At 38.1% G+C, this 17,422-nt stretch overlaps 1 protein-coding gene across 1 annotated transcript in view; it reads right to left on the reverse strand.

Annotated features, from left to right (window-relative positions):
- TENM2 (teneurin transmembrane protein 2) overlaps positions 1-17,422 on the reverse strand; it is a 511,804-nt gene that overhangs the window by 1,916 nt on the left and 492,466 nt on the right. The window contains 5 exon segments of the mRNA XM_050713566.1: positions 146-276; positions 2,902-4,516; positions 5,429-5,725; positions 10,348-10,583; positions 12,183-12,358. Coding sequence (XP_050569523.1) covers positions 146-276; positions 2,902-4,516; positions 5,429-5,725; positions 10,348-10,583; positions 12,183-12,358 — 2,455 coding nt within the window.

Consider the following 17,422-nt stretch of genomic DNA (forward strand, 5'->3'; position numbering starts at 1 on the left):
CATTAGTATAAAATCTAGCTATACTCACTTCCATTTTACACTGATGAAATAAATGTGTGGCCTTGCCCTGTACCAAGGAGCCAGCAGTTCTATTCATAGAGTGGGGCAAATGTACCACGAAAAAGAACTTCACTTTTCTGCCTACCTGTCCATTTTCACATGCTTGGCTCTCAGACAACTCATATGGCGGTGACACAAAGTACATCTTTGCTCTAGGGAAACCGGGAATAATGTTGCTGAGCTGAAATCCGAACATCACCAACCAGCTTTTGACATCTAAAAATCAAAAGTAAGCAGGCAAGTGAGAAATAAATGTGCGTAAGTACAAGAAATTCATAAATTCAGGAAATCTACCTTTGACCTCCTTAATTTCAAGTAGCAAGTATAAATCCAAGTTGAATTTATAATTTATATTGCAGCATGGCACTTTACAGAACTGAGTATTCCACAGCAAACAAACACAGGTACTGTTGCTTCAAATTTATCCTGAATAGTTCATCAGTGATACACCACCTCTCATTCTTTTCCACGATAGCACATGGAAAAACCCTTTACTGTAGGCAATACTTGTCCCATCTCTGACACCTTCTGACAGGGTTAATGTAACCCATAAACGAGATTGTGAAACGATGCTTTATTAGGTTAGTACCCCGAGAACACCGTGAAGTCCTCTGGGAAAATGCACGGCTTCTCTTCTACGTCCTACTCCCATTAGCTGTCATCTGCTGTCAGGAGGCTCCATTAAGTAATGGCAGTCAGAAGCCAGGCTGGAAATTCAGACGTCTGCATTTCGAGACCACAGGCAGCCTCCCCACACACCAGGCGCAGCCGGCAGGTGAGGGGCTGCCCGGCAGGGTCATGGCTCCGCGCTGGGATGTGCCTCGGGGAGACCCAGCGCTCAGTGTGACCTGAAAAGTCCTGCCTTCATTTCTAGTTGAAAAAGAGCAAGTAACTTTCGCTAAGTTAATAGCAGTAATTCTCATTTGGCAGGTACAGAGAACTAATGATTTATTGTGGTTATCAAAAAGATGGTTTTGAACAACAAGAAGAAAAGTTCATGTTTCCTCCTCCTCTTTTCTGGCTGTCACAGGCTAAGAGACGGTGTGGGGGCACAGGCACTTCTCATTTCACCTGGACTGTGTTCATTTCATCACAACCATTTTTTAAAACCACCTCCTCTGTCATTCCCAGAGGCCTTCTCTCCTCACAGGCCTGCAGCAACTCCCGGCACTATTACTGAGTGCGGCGCTTGCAGCAGGCAGGCACGCGGCATGCAGAGTGCCTGTGGAGCACCTGCCTGAAGCTGCGAACCTCCGGGGCGTGCTCAGCCCCAAAAGTTTTAGCAGTGGTAATGTTGCATCACAGAAAGGGTAATACTTATTGGTTGTGGATATCTGACAGCAAACATCTCCTTTTCTTAGCCATCCCTACAGTGAAGTGAGTAGTAAAATGTTCTGCTTCTGTGAAGATATATGTATATGCATCTCCGATTACATGAGAGAGAGGTTTGTTTTTTTTCAATATGAAAACCAAGGTGCCAACACAATCACTTGTGCAAGACAACTTGCTTACGAGCAATCTGCATAGAGCAACAATTTGAATAGAACAACAAATATTTACAACATCAATGAAATTTTGAATTTTTTTACAGACTACAAGGTGTGTGTTGTACCAAAGTGCAATATATTTCAATATATTTTCCAGGATTTCAGCCAATGGATGGATAAATGAAATAAACGTAACTTCTGACTATAGCAAAATATCAGAAGATGGCATTGAAGATTGCAACCAAACAGTTGTGGATGCAAATAGAATTTTGTTGAATTTAGGACAACAGAGTTTGATCCCAAGGTAGTTTAAGTCAATATTTTGACCTTATCAGGTACAAATCCCACTATTTTCAAATTGCAAAGCAGCTACAGTAGAGCCAATAGCGTGTTACACATACAACTAGGTCCCCAAAGAACTAATGAAACCTGCTATGATTTTCTTTGAAGGAAATGCACACTTTTCTTGAAATTCAAATTACTGCTAAAATTAAGATAGCTCATTTTTTACAATATCATTGCTCTAATTATTGTATACTACAGATTCAACTTTGAAAAATGCCTTTCCTGAAGACATGTTAATTACCTTTCCTTTTAAAAATTGCCGGCAGCTACTGCAAGTGCTGTGTGATCTTACTAAGTGAAAAATTATTACTAATTAAGAAGAGGTTACAAGTTTTACCCAGTTCTAGCATTCATGATCAAAACTATTTTATTGTTTCTCTTTCTGAGCTGTACACATTCCATAAAATTTCCTAAACCTTACAGGATGAAATGATTGTGAAAAAATCAAGGTTTTTGTTTTAAAGATCAAAGACAGTTTGCATATTAAAAGCCAAATGGGACAGTGAGGTTTAATTAAATCCATTCTTGGTGCTAATTCATAACGTGCCCATGGGCTAACTCAGGAGTTAATTTTGAAAGCAGCCCTGAAGGGAAGAGATACTGAGGAGTTCTGGTTCTTGATTCTCCAACTAACCTGCCAGTGTTTCTTGTAGGAGATGTCTCTTTTCTTTAAACATTTCATGGACACATCTCCATACAGTACTGAGTTCAATATGAAGAGCACTATGACTTAGTTGAAATTGAATATTTAGGCCAAAAATACTTTATTTTTCCCTTCCCGTTATTCTTTGCAGCTTCTCTTTTAGCACCGGAGGAGCAGTATCAAAGACAAAGCAGACAGACACAAAAAGGAAAAGGGCCCAACAGCACAAAAAGGAAAATGGCCTGACCTGGATGCTCCCATACCAGCAAACTGGCTAGGTAAGGAGAAGTCTGATTTCCTCCCCAAATGAATACCCAAACGTATTATTATTATTGTTATTTATAAAAAAAAGCAATGAAGTCTCACCTGTTACATAATTCTTTAGATCCAGTTCATTGCTGAGGGGGTTGTTACTCTTGAACATGTACAGATTGAAAGGGGCAGGTTCTTTACCAATGTTTTTCCACATCGTGTAATCAGGAGATGTCCAGCGTCCAGCAAGGACATCATAGTCCCTTTGGGTAAAATGGACGAGTTTGGTTAAAGGATCATACAGCCCTCCATGGAACCCAATAACCAGCTGGAAATCGGGGTTAGAGTCGTAATAAATCTCCCCATACGCCGTGTACTGAAGCTGTTTGATCATGAGGCCGTTGATGCTGAATACAGCTAAGGGAGTGCCTGTGTTATCAGAGGCAACATAATATTCTTCCCCGCTGCTACTCTCCATTGCAAAGAGGTGGCCTTGCAAATCGTAATACAAAGAGGTAATTTCTGAATTGGAATGATTGTAGACATGAGTTACTCTTGTTGGGTTGTGAAGATCAGCATAAAAGTACTGTAGATGATGCCCTAGGTTAGTCTTACAGGAAGCCCTTCGGCCAAGTCCGTCGTAACGGTACTGAACACTCCACCCATTTGCTTTGTTGTAAGCTCTTGTTAAGAGTCCTTTGGAGTTGTACTCAAATACATCTGAGCCTCGTTGACACAAGAATCCATCATCATCGATTTTGTAGGGTATGTCACCTAAGCGCGTAATCCTGTCTCTTAGGTCGTAGCGCAGAGGCATCAGTCGGACACTGTTTCCAGGATTCAGAAGGTGAAGATTTCCATTCAGATCGTAACTATAACGCCAGGTTGGCCTATCATTTACTGCTACGCTTTGCAGTTGTCCATCTCCATCATAATCGTAGGTGTACTTGGTTGTGTTGGCATATGGACCAAGTTTCAGTTCTCTCTTAGTTACCCTTCCCATACTGTCATATTGTACAGTCATCCAGTACATCAGAGATCTGAACATTTCATATTGAACTTCTTTAATGCGCCCATGGGTATCAAAGTGTTTACTCAGTGTCATAACTGCTGTAGTAATAATTTGATTTATATCATAATAAATAACTCCAAATTTGCCAAAATGTTCTACTTTGCCAGAAATCTCATCATAACGGTAAAGATCAACTGGAAGAGGAGTCTCGCTTATTATAGGTTTGATGCTCGCAATTCGAAAACTATTATCATGATATGTATAATCAAACCTTGCATTGACCATACCTTCCTCAGAGAATCTATAGATTTGTTTGTCAACAAGAGGACCAATTTTACGATAGCGGATTGTACAAGAAAATCCTCCACTTTGCAAATTCACCATTTTTAGGACACCTGTAGTTTCATCGTATCCAAAAGTAACTGCAGTACTGTCATAAACAATCTCAGATAATTTGGATAGCTTCCCATACTTGTAAAAGACTTGTCGACCAGTACCTAAAAATGATGTTTTCAGAATCCTCCCATCATCACTATAATCAAAAATCACTGATGCGTTGCTTTCAGGAGGATTATAAATATTCCTAATGTAGCCAACAGACGTGTGAGTTGACATGCTGTGCCGAGCAACACTAGGCATAGTAACAGCGTGGAGCCGGTCTGAAGAATCGTACTCGAAGATGTACTGCCGTTGGCTCTGAAGCAGTAGTACCATCGACTATAGAGAAGAAAAAAACAACACACCCACAGTTACTGTCTTTCAGCTCGTGATCTCTGAGAGGGCATTTAAAAAAAGAAAAGTTTACTGAGGAGGCAGTAACGTTAAATTAATAAAAAGAGACATATATACATTAGTTACGGGTACAAAGCTGCTCTGGAGTATTGTCAGATTGCTGGATGAGAGGATCTGCTGCTTAGAAATCAATATGCTGACACTCCAGAGAAAGTGTAGGTTAGCAACCTATTAGCTACCCTCCCTTTAGTAGGATTTTTTTTTTTTTTTTAAGGATGCAGAGGAGTTAGGTAAATTACTTGATTTATCTTTCTGCTAGCAATAGCAATTCACAGCTATTGCCATGAAACACAAGAGAAACTAAGAAAACGTCAGCTCTGGCTTGCTTAAAACAACAGATTCAAAGAAGGGAGAGGGAAAATAATATGCAGTTTTGAAGTATTTAAGGCTTTCATGATTAAAGAATCTTAATTAGGATAAATAAAAATGCATTATAATATTTTATTTTAATACATAATGATTAGAGATGAATTACCTGTTTCTACTTGAACTTTTGGTCAGGTTTAGTCATGTGGTTTTGGTCTCAATTAAGCACAATTCATTATATTAGTTTATGCACTATGTGGTGGCCTACTTGCTTTTTATCTTTACCAAAAAATAAAAACCATGAACAAAGTACTTAATATTAAAAATAAGTCAAATTCAGTTGACTAATTGAAAACTAAGAACTTTTGAGATCAAGTACAAAGGGATTATTAACAGCTTACATCATATGTAACTGCATGTCAAATTTTAGATATTTTTTGTGTTAATATGTTATATGCAGTGCTTAAAAACAAAGTGGAGTAGTACTGTCTCTTTGTAGCTAACATCAGAACATAAGACTACATCACCTACTTTTTCTAGGTAGGTGTAGCTCCAAACCTTCCCATCCGCAAACATGCGTGATATGATCCTGCCTTGCTTATCTATATCTGTTCTTTCACTCATGGCACCACGCTGAAGCCCAGCCAGGCGTCCATTGAAGAAATAGGACACGTTGACAGCAGCCAGACCACTGCTAGGCAGCCAAAGGAAAGGCCGTCCTAGTTGATCATAAATTATCCTCAGTGTAAATTTCCGGTGATCATCATAGATTTTTTCTGTGCGTATATTCCGGTCGTAATCAATGGACAGTAAATTCCTTCCATGAACCTATTGAAATGAAAGAAGGCTGTATTCAGTGACCAGTGGGCACTATGCTTGTATGAACTTCCATAGTGAAAGTAGCATGCATAAGGAGAATGAAATTTCCCCCAATTTTTGAAAAGTGTAGGACACTTTCTAATTAACAGGCTTTGATGTTCCACTTCTAGGTATTTTCAAATATGCTGCTTCAAGTGTTTTACTGGGATATCTCCCATCTCCCCACACCATGGGAGCTGTAGTCTTACAAAGACTTCCCTCTTGTCAGAGTGGACAGATATACCTGCATACCTATGTCTTAAATTGCAGACAGTTAACACTTAGCAGCAAAATGAGTGATTCTGCATGGAAGTAACTTCTCTACTTCTGCTATTATTAGTTCTGATTCTGCATTCTACTTCTGCTATCAGTAGTTCTGAGCCTTTTTCCCTACAATGACTCCAAGGACAGTAGAAAAAAAATGCAATTTTATAATCTTCTTGGAGATTTATCCACTTAGCTTTTGTAGCTGGAACACCCTGCTTACTAATTGATTCCATTAGTGCATTCTTCATTTACTTTCCAAACATTCAAGAGATCTCTCAAGCAACCCCATCAGCTGGGTTGTGTTTCATTTCTTCTGATCAAAAATCCCGGTAATACAGGCTGGGATGGAGTTCTGGTTGTGTGAAACAAATGTTCTAAGTAATTAGGTTAAATATTTTTCATTTTATCCAGATTTTTCAGTTACAATTTTCAAATTAAAGCACAACATGAAGTGTTTCAGTCCCTGATTTTTTACCTTTTTTTTTTTTTTTTAAACAAAAGAGCAAAGCAGAAACAAAGAAGTATAAGAATGCCAAATGGTGAGGTTTCTACTGAAAGTGTTATAATGAGAGATATAAAAATATATTCACTGGAGACTAAACCACAGAATTCAGGCTAATGTTGTAATCTGATAAAGCTTCTTAAGTAATTTAATTGTAGATGCGTCATTAATAAAGTAGAAGTCTTTAAATTAGATATCATTTGACAGCAATGACTACTTAAAAAGTATTCATCAGTTTCTGGGAATTTGTTCTTCAGCTTATGTTTTACAGTAGCTTTGATTAAGCGACGTTTTCTGTTATCCAAAATTAAACTGCACATCAAACAATATGTAAATTAACCCTGAGCCTTTCTTGAGGACATAAAAGTTATTCTGAGATATTTTCACTGGCAGGGGTAAACCCAATTCCCATCCCAACCTACTCTGTAGTAATTCAGTCATACTGAAAGCAAATTTAAAATTAATACAATTTTGTGTTTGTAAAGAAGTAATTATTTCAAATTATCTCTCATTATCCTCATTTTTTCCATTAATAAAATTTAGCTCTTTAGCAGTTTGCATTTCCTCAGCGGCAATCATTAGGAAAAGCTTTTTTCTGTAGGTTTTCCCAAAGGTTTTTCCAGCACCAACTTCTCCTGTGAGTCAAAGCAAAGACAGGGTATTTTTTTAAAAACATCTTGGCAAAATAAATCATATTCTGCTCTCCCATTTTAATGGAAACAAAGCTATGGAAGGCAACTCAACATCAGTACTTCTCAACCATTTACCTCTGTAAATGAGAGATCGATCCTTATGACAGAGACAAGTTAAAATTCTTTCCCTCATAGAGGTCTTGGGGAAGCAGGAGAAAGCTTCTCAAAAACATTTAGCTGTCACATCAAAATAAAAGACTAGCCTATGATGGAAAGATCCTGATCTTTTACGGATAGGCAGAGTTTTTTTTTTCTTTTCTTTTTTTTCAGTCTTTCAGAAACGTTAAGAATCAAATTTTAGCCTTTTATTTTAAATTTCTGAAGCTTCATAACGCAGTTGGGTTTTTTGTGGTTTCCTCCCTTTCTTCCCTCCAGCACAGAAGGTATAACTGTAATCTGCACGTAGGAAAGTCTGATTCCAGGTATCCTCCCTCTTCCCAAAGATGTTATAAAGGTTATTCTTTTTTCCCCTTAGATAACTAAAGTATTAGTTTTTGAAATGATTACACAGAAGAAGAGCTATGCACATAGATAAACATCACTTAAAGAATAAAGAAGCCCCTGCCTGGATAACTCAGTAACTTCATTTTCATTTGTAAAATAAGTAAAACCACAGAGTGTAATTGTAGTGTCATATTAATTATATAGAAACCCAAACAAAATGACGAACTCCCACTCTTCTTGGGAACACTAATAACACTATGGCAAATATCATGACTGAAGATTATCTAACAAGCCATTTCTCTTTTGTTCTGCTACCTACATGCACATCTGTTACTTCCTTTCGCTGCTGCTGAACAAGTCACAATAGGGAAGAGCCCTTCTGTGCGTTGGTAAGAGGTCTTGCAACAAAAATCCCTTAAGTTGCAGTGTATCAAAACCTCTTCTGAATGAAATTATCTAGACTTTATCTGAAAATACTAGCAAGACATCGGACGTGAGGCACATAAAATAGTAGCGGACAGTGAGTTGGGTGATGTAAAGGGGAGGTACAGCTCTCCCCTTCCAGGGGACCCAAAGCCCACCCAGGCACGTCCACAGAGCCCTGCAGGTACAGCCCGACCGCCTCCAGGTGCGTGTAGCTGGGGAAGCACAGGTGACAGCACTACCTGGAGAAAAGGGCAAAAGTCTCAGAGCAAAAAGGGTTCAAAGCCTTCAGGGACATGCAGTCGTTGTGCAAGTTACTTGGTACAACCACTTTCATGGTCTGCCCCTATTAAAACACATCGTGTTTGTTAAGCTCGTGTGACTTTGTGCCTGATGCACGTGGCTGGAGGAGGTCCACGTTTGTTCCCGCTTCTGTTCGTGTGTCTGATACTTATAAGAAATGGGAGCAAAGAATGAAGGAACAACTGCTCTATCGTCTTCAACCCAGTTGAAGGGTCTGTACTTCCACCTGTACTTCACATTCAGCTGCCAACACATACGAATAAATCCAAGAATGAAAATTAACAGTAAGTTCTCTAAGAGATGAGTCCCACATAACAACACCTTTCACTAATAGTTCATCCTGAATTTGGGATTCAGGCAATGGCTCCACATGCCCTCCCATTGGTCTTCCTGACACTGTGTCTGTTCTGCTGCAGCCCTTCCCCGTCTGTACCTATAGGTGCCACAGCTGCCCTGCCTACCACCTGCTCCCCCCGATTTTCCAGCACAGTTGCTCTATTTCATTCACTAAACAATTTATAAAGATGAATTAGAATAAAAATGAGATGCAAATAAATTCTATGCTTTCTCCCTCATTTTCAAATTTCATTTTCAGTCCACTCAACCTGTTATAATCTCATAGTGATTTTCATTTAAAAGAGCTAAATGGATATGTGATTATTGTTACAGGAACTAACACCAGACAATTAAATGTTGAGGTGTTGCTAGATAAAGCGGTGTTTTGATTTGCATAAACATGATGCAAGAAAATCCATCTCAAGCGAGGTTTCAGCTCTAAGACGTGTTTAACTTCAGCTAATTACCACAAGTACCTCTATTAAATTTTTAGTATTGAGAGTTAGGATTACAGCAGTTTCATTTTAAGGTCCTATTTATTTTTATTTTGAACACCTAGTCAAAATGCAGAGCTGATCTATTTTCTACTTACAGTCAATTTCTGCAGGTCAACACATCAAAAATCAATTACACAGCCATGAAATTTAACCATTAAGGATTAGCTGCTAATCTTATTCCATTTTTCGTCTAATCTTCCCTCTCTCACAAATACGTGCACATTCTGAGGATTTGTGAAAATAAGGAAAGACTTGTTAGTTCAAGACTGTGAATTAAATGTTAAGCAATAGGAAATATCAAAATTTAACATCCTAGTCTAATTAATTTTTGTAAATTACTGAGTAGTTGGCTACATATATTGCATTTAATGTGGTCATCTTGAACATACAGAACTGTATCTCATGACCAATGACATTAAGGAATTATTTGGAAGAACCCGGATTTGGATCAGCGCTACATTTTTTTCTTTCTGCCCAGTATCTCAAAACCCTTTCAAAACTATATATGCTGAGGAAACCAGAGAAGGTTTGGGTATTTAAGGGGTGAAATACAAGCTAGATGAGCAGAGCATGGGGTTAATCTGGATGCAGCAGATCTTTCATTTGGCAGGGGATGGATTACATGACCAGAGTGTCTTTTATTTCCTATGCTTATGACTTTGTAATTCTGGCAATTATCTTCCAATCATGCCATTTAGGAAAGGGAATCAACACAATATGCCTGTCTTGATGCAACTGTAGGGGGATTTTAGGGAAGCAGAATGTAACCACTCCAACAGTAATAGTGTTGGCTTGACAGACTAACTGTGTAAAGCGTGCCCTAGAATTTTTACAAATGACTGGCTAGATTTTTTTTTCCTCACTTGCAGCAATATTCCGGGTATTTTTACCAACCTCTTTTGGAATGCTTTTAGTAATGAAAATTCTACAGTTTATTACAGAAGGTGATTCCATGTACTTAACTGGCCTCTCAGACAAAGAAAAGATTCTCACACCAAAGACAATCCGAGAGCTGCACATTTTCAAGAAGTAAAAATAGAAAAGACATGGTCTTCTAAATGGAAAGTTGTCTGCCCACAGAAGAAAAGACCATTATTGTAATGCTGCCACTACAATAATTCTACTTACCCTGAGCTTCCTTCCAAACACAGTCACTTTGCCTTTAATCTGTTCTTTCCTCAGACGCCATTCAATTGAGTTCAAACCATTTTCCATTGGTAGAGAAATGTTACATCGTCCTATGGTGGGAGTTACAGTCCCGGCCAGGACGTGAGGTTCGCTGTGAAAGCTAATGCTCATGCCATTGGCATACATCACTCTCAAAGTACCATTATTACAGAGCTGGTAGCTGTTCCTCACTTGATCTACAGCAATAATGAAAAGAAAATAATTTAGCTACTCCAGTCATAAAGAAAACACATAGCTTAATTTGATTGTTTTTTTATTGCACTCCTGTTGATGTTAAATGAAGTCAGCCTGCAATTACCACTTACGTGGTACTATGGTGGAAATTACAGATGTTACTGATTCATGTAAAGAACAGTAGTGTAACAGTGAGCCTGCAGAGAGATACTATGTTTATTTCATTACGTTTTTCCTTTAGTCTTAATTATGAATCAAAATGCACAGTGATATATTTCAACAACGTAATTTATTTCTAATATGAACAAAAAGTCCTGAAAACTGAACTGCTGGATAAACAACAAAACATTAAATTCTAGGATAAAAAGAAAACAAAAAAACAAACAAACAAAAAACTCCACACAACTGTTGGACTCTTTATGGGTGTGAACAAGTAAGCTCCTCTTCTTTTTCTGTCTCTGTTTAGAAACTGTCTCCAAGGAGGTGCTTTGAACAGAATTAGTTTAGCTTTAAATCCTCAAGGTACGAGGCTCCAACAATACAAGCTGGCAGCCACAGTCCCCTATTTGTCATTCTTCATTCTGCCACACAAGAACTGTCCTAGCCAATGACACACCTGGCCTTTTTGCTTTCTGAGAAAAGTTATAAAAGTAATCCAGTACTTTTACAGCAGCGCTATTCTCTCAACTCTGACACGGTGACATCTATTCTAAGACAATCAGGATGGAGAGCTGTAGTGTGCAGCTGTCACCAAAGCATCAATATTTGTCTGACAAAAGAACAGCATCTACATAATTAATCAACTGGTATTAGAGAAATAAAGTCTTTGTAACCATGCATGTCACGGTATAATAGTGTATAAATGTTGACATTTATGTCAGGAAGACACTATTGTTCAGTGATGATATTCTTATTCCAGTGACATTATATCTTAATTAAAAAATCCTCATCATTCACCAAACTTCTTTTGGTCTATCTTTGATAACTGTGATTGCTTTTGCTTCATCAGAAACGATGGGTGGATGCTGGAAAGCTCTACATAAACATTTAACCATTTTGTTGATAATCTCTTCTGACATGCTTGGGCTGTCATGCTGTTCTCTGATGTGCTAATTATGGCACAAGATCATCCGCTGGTGTTGTTTTACATTTTACTTAATGGTAGTCTAAAAATTTGGAAGATTTATGTCTAATAATAAAAAGTACCTGAGCCTGTTTCTCCACAAGGGCTTTTATACAGATAGCCAACATTCATCAGTCAGACCGCATCTTTGTGGCAGTGAAGTCAGAACCAATTTTGCAGTGAAGTACAGAGAAATATGTGAGTGGGTAAAGTGAACCTGATACAAGAGGTAACAGCAGGACTAACTTTCATCAGCAGATAATGACCACACATATTTGAAGCAAAGTATGATTGTGAAATGTCTCTTACCTGTCCTGAAGACCTGTCATTTTAGGAATGAGCTTTATGAGAGTTTGTCTTGCAAACCTTATACTTTTTCCCCTGCTCATGACTGTACTTATGACACAAATCTTTTGAGAATTGCTTTCTCAAATTGTGTGTGTGGTTAGGAGATGTGCTGAGAAGTGCACTTTGGTACCTTGAACAACTGTATAGGAAGCCTCCACAGAGGAGAGATTTGTGATGACCGTGACATCATCATCCCGATTAGAATTCTCAATGTCGATGGTAATAGACTTTTCCATTTCTCGATGAAGGCTAGTTACCACTCCAGTGGGACGTGTTACATTGGTCAGGCGCCCTTCATGATCATAGCTAATAGAAAAGTTAGTAAGAGCAAAAAAGCATGAGGATATATGTTCATTTCAATACCCAATGTATTAATAATGCACCAATTTTTTGCAAAAATACAGAATGAAACAGATTTTCAAGAACATTTTGGCCCTAACTATTTCTCTGTTGTTGAAAGAGTCTATGATGATGAAATATTAATTTTAGAGATACGGATCTCAGCTACATGAGTGTAAATTCAGGCTAGTCTCTTTTAAAATTGATTATTATGGATATACAGAGTGATATGTGGCTCAATTACAGTTAGTAAATTCATCTATAGCTTATTTGTTGCATTTCACTCTACAGAAGTGGCATCGTTATGGATACTACAACATACAATTGCGTACACTGCACATTTGCAACTGAATACTTAGTGAAAACTACTAAGTAGGATTTTAAATGACATATCAAGGAATAAATTTGCAATAAGAGACATCAGCTTGAGAACATAATCATTTCATTTAGATCTTATCTGTGGTACTTGCACTGCATTTTTGGGTGAATCTTTTGCTCATAAAGATGAAGAATGAGAAATTAAAGAACAGGACAGGTTGCAGCTGCACAAAGGGCAGCAGTCAAAATATACCTTATAAGATTAATTAAGTGCTCCAGAAGCATAAAAATAAATAATAATAATAAAAAAGTAAGAGGGCTCTCCATGAGTTTATTGAACCTTAGAGCAGCCACTAGATTTATTTAGAGTTATAAAGCCCGGGGAGGGGGCAAAGTAGGAATGCTCCCTGGAATCAAATCATACCATTTCTCCCTTTCCTTTCATATGCTATATTTCTGTGCATACATATGCTAAAGAAGCAATCCTTTGGATTTTAAGGGCAAGAAAAGGGGACCTGAAACACAAAATCAGTATTCCTCTAGTTGCTGCAATTCTCTACTTGTGCAAGAGTCTCTCACCCAGCCGCTACCAAAGCGCACAGCAGAAAGACAAGGAAAAAATGTCCTGTGTAGATAAAGGGAAAAGTTTAGGTAGAGACTGAAACCAACTGGTCGTCCTTCCAGTGTAGAAATCCAGGGATTGAGAAGCCTGGAAGAGAACTGGTAAATCCTTTGCGCTGCCTGAGAGTAACAGAAGAGAAGAGTGGTACATTTAGTATCACGAAGCTAGATGATTTCTTTGTAGGTCTGTGTTTAGCTGTAAAGAAGAAAAAAACCCCAGTGCTTTCAACATGATTTTTTACAATTAAATCATTCAGAAACCTCAAAGCAGGCCACCTGAACTGTACAGCATATCTCCAAAATTAATATACAAAATAGGCTCCTGAGTTAACACAAATATAAAATATGCCTTTCAAATCCATTGCAAATGGCTGCACCCATTCAACTGACTATGGAGAAGGAAGGAAAAAAATCACCTGTGGAGCAACAAGTCTTACCAGAACCAACGGAAGCATTAGGCAAAGAAGTAAATCAATAAAACAAAGCATCATGCGACCTAGAAGGAACCAATAATATAGTGTGTTCATTTAAGCAGTTCAGGATCAAACGAAGATTAAGCAGCATGATTTTTCTTAATGAAAGTCACAAGTTTCTACCCATTAGAATATAAATACATATATATATACACGTATGTTTTACCATATCAACAAGATACTGGATAAAAGATAATATACACACGTAGATAATCTATGAAAGGGGTTTTGGTTAAGTCTACATAAAAGGATCCATAAAAAAGTACAGCAAAGTATGCATAAGGCATAGATGAAGGGAGAACTTGATCCAGCCAAACATTCACCTAGCAAGGAAAAACAAGCAGCACAAAAAATGGATTTTCAGAAACCTAAAAGGTCAATAATGGGATACCCCCTGTCTGTATATGGGCTACTATGGCATGCCTAGTGATTAGCAGAGGTATGAAGAGAATACTTTGGTGTCAAATATTACAGAAGAGACGATGTTATTTAGGACAAAACTAGAAAAGTCGATGAGTGGTTTCAGAGTGACTATATAGAGCCTGGTGAACATCCAGAAAAATGGCTGGTGAAACTCCCCATCAGCAAATATATTTCAGGTAATGCAAACGAGACAGATTAATTTAAACTCCTCATTCACATTGCTGGGTTTTTAATTAACTCAGGAAAAATTCCTGGGGATTGCTGTGGGCTAGTCACTGAAAATCTCTGTTCAAAGTGCAAGGACTGTCTAAGAGCAAATATGGATGAGTATGTACAGAGACTGAAACAGAAAAATGAAAATATTCTAATGCTATTTCTAGAAAACCAGTGTTTTGCCACCCCTGTCATGGGGCATTTTTCCCAGTGCTGGTCATACTATTTGAAAAGAGAAATGACAGAGATTAAAAGGGTTTATAAGACAACAACAGTACTCTATGATGATCTGCAGACCATTTAGTTTATAAACTAGACATAAAAAATCACTACTTAATGATATATATATAGATTGCAATACCAATGTATAAGGAAAGCGTTGCTTTTTCATGCATTGCATCAATAAAATCCTATTTTAAAAAATGAAAAGTAAAAAAAAAATAAAATAGAACAAAACTTTTATGTACTCTGTAATTTAGAAGTGACATTATTGATTTTTTTTTGAATTTATGTATTCTTGAGAGCAAGTGCTCAGTAGACTACAAAAACCAGGCATTTATCTGAATAATAAGAATAAAGTTTTACAGGAATTATATGCTTATATACTTTTCTTCTTCATGACATGAACCCAATTCTAAACAAATCAAAAAAGAAAATGTGGCAACAGAAAAATATACTGATCAGTCTGGGACATCTTGTATCTTCTTTAGAAGCAGCTACTACCTATCACAGTATGACACAGCATCAGGCTAGATGAGTCAGATCTGATGGATGCACTGAAATTATGGAGCTTTTGTTATCCCAGCTAGAGCACAGTTTCACTGCAAGCTTTTTCTATTAACAAAATTCCAGGGAGTGAATGGATCCTTTTAAAATCCTAGTACCTTAAAAACCCCACCATCTCCCTGTGCCCACTACCAACTTCCTAGCACACCGCTTCACCATGCCCAGACCCGGCAGAGCGGGTTCAGGTTCCTGTGTCGGCAGCCGCACGGCGCTGCCCGCATGGACCAGCAGCCACCAGCGCCCCACAGGTGTGTGAGCTGCTGGGCGATGCCGCCTGCAGCGTGGAGATAGTGCTGGACAGCCCAGCGCCTCTGAGCTGGCCACAACCAGCTCACACATGCTGCGCCACCAAACAGGCCCACAGGGATGTGATGGACATCATAGTTCAGTCATGAGATGCATTTCAGCATTTGTTTGTAACACTCACAGAGAGCTACAAACATCTGGACTGCATCCCTTCATCAGGCTCAGTGGTAACACTCGTTTTCCCATGTCCAGTATTATGGCACCTGTGTCACCTTTTTATTGCTAACATTCTGGTCTTTGAGGTTTGAAACGCGGACTACACAAGCTCAATGGCTTGTAGGTGGGAGAAGACAGGACAGTTTCATCCACAGTATTGCAGAAAGGAGCAAGAGCAGCTTTGGACCTACCATAGAACAGGGTAAGGTGCAGAGCCACATACATGTACATGCACACTTATTCTCCCTCTCTTAAAAAAAATAATAAAGAAATACAAGCTGATTCAAGAAGAAAACTGTAGCATTCTCTTAGGATGCTCCTAAGGCCAAGTGGAATACCACTGAGGACCACTTCAAAGATGTGTGCTTCATGCCCCAAACCAACCCTAAATCTTCCCCATATGAGCCTGCTGTTAGCTGTTACACTATTGAAGAGTCTTGTCTGTTCCCACTGTACATCGCTCCATGCATACACACATGCACTATGTATCTATAACTTCACACATATATATTAAAATAGTGTATGTGTCAGTCTGCATATACACATGCATACATCGATATTCCGTACAAATTAAATTCCATGAGCATTTTCAGGGTGACGTTTCACATAAAATAGAGGAATAACAGAACTGGATTATTTTTGTAACTAATGTGTGTTAACGAAACACTCTTTAGTAAAATATTAAAGAGGAAATAAAACCACAAATCTCTACCAACAGTCCATATGAAAAATCAGCGGTTCCATTTCCAGGGCCACATCTGAGGACGGCCACAAGAGGGCAATGCTTTCCTTTTTAAGGGAAAGAAAGGCATCGTGGACAAAACGCTGATGTGCAATGCTAATTTAGATGTATTCAGCAGACTGAATACAGTTTCTTATAATCTTGCATTACTTATATTTTCTCTAAAAAATAAGAAAGTGGCGGCCAAGATGAATACAGTAATAAACTAAAAAAGGTGTGCATCATCACTATTCTGTAACCTTAAAGATAAGTCTATAGATAAGCCTATACAAGTTAAATATAAAACCCTGTTTACCCTTTCTAGCTAGTAACTTGAGAAATGATATATAGCAATTATTAATTAACTATCTGAAAAAAAAGCATCAGACTTGTCATACTTAAACGTCATACATACATTTTGAATGTTCCATTTAGATTCTATTTTAAAAAATGTTTGGTCAGTAAATGGCAATAAGACTGTTAAGAATAGGCTAACTATTAAAGAAAACCTGACTAGCGTTTCTGTATTTTTAATATAGTTTTGAACTTCATCTGATGAATTTCATTTAAAGAGGAAATTCTGTCTTTTTAATCTATACGCTCATGAACACCAATGTGCTTTTGGGTTATCTACAAATTATGCAAGTTACACAGGGGTCTGACAGATAGCTGGGGATGTAATTTCCTCACTTGTCTCAAGAATGAACAATCAGTAAAGTTAATCAACATTTTATCAACCATGAGTAATATATGAGTCTGAACAGAAAGATAATTTCAGCTCCAAAAGAAACCGCTGTATTTAGGTTTATAGACATGGGCAACTCAGTAGGAGCAATAGATTGCTGGGGGCTGGTTTGGATTTGAATTATCTGCGGTCTTGCTGATGACTAAGAACAGGGGCCCAAGCTAGTGAAACAAAAACATGTTTCTGAATGTCACACACAGTCCTTCGTGTTGGAGGTGAGTGAAATTCCTCACTGGCCTCAAACTATGGGCAGGAATTTAGGTGGTTCC

The sequence above is a fragment of the Cygnus atratus genome, chromosome 14, assembly GCF_013377495.2.
Source record: "Cygnus atratus isolate AKBS03 ecotype Queensland, Australia chromosome 14, CAtr_DNAZoo_HiC_assembly, whole genome shotgun sequence".
NCBI classification, from domain to species: domain Eukaryota; kingdom Metazoa; phylum Chordata; class Aves; order Anseriformes; family Anatidae; genus Cygnus; species Cygnus atratus.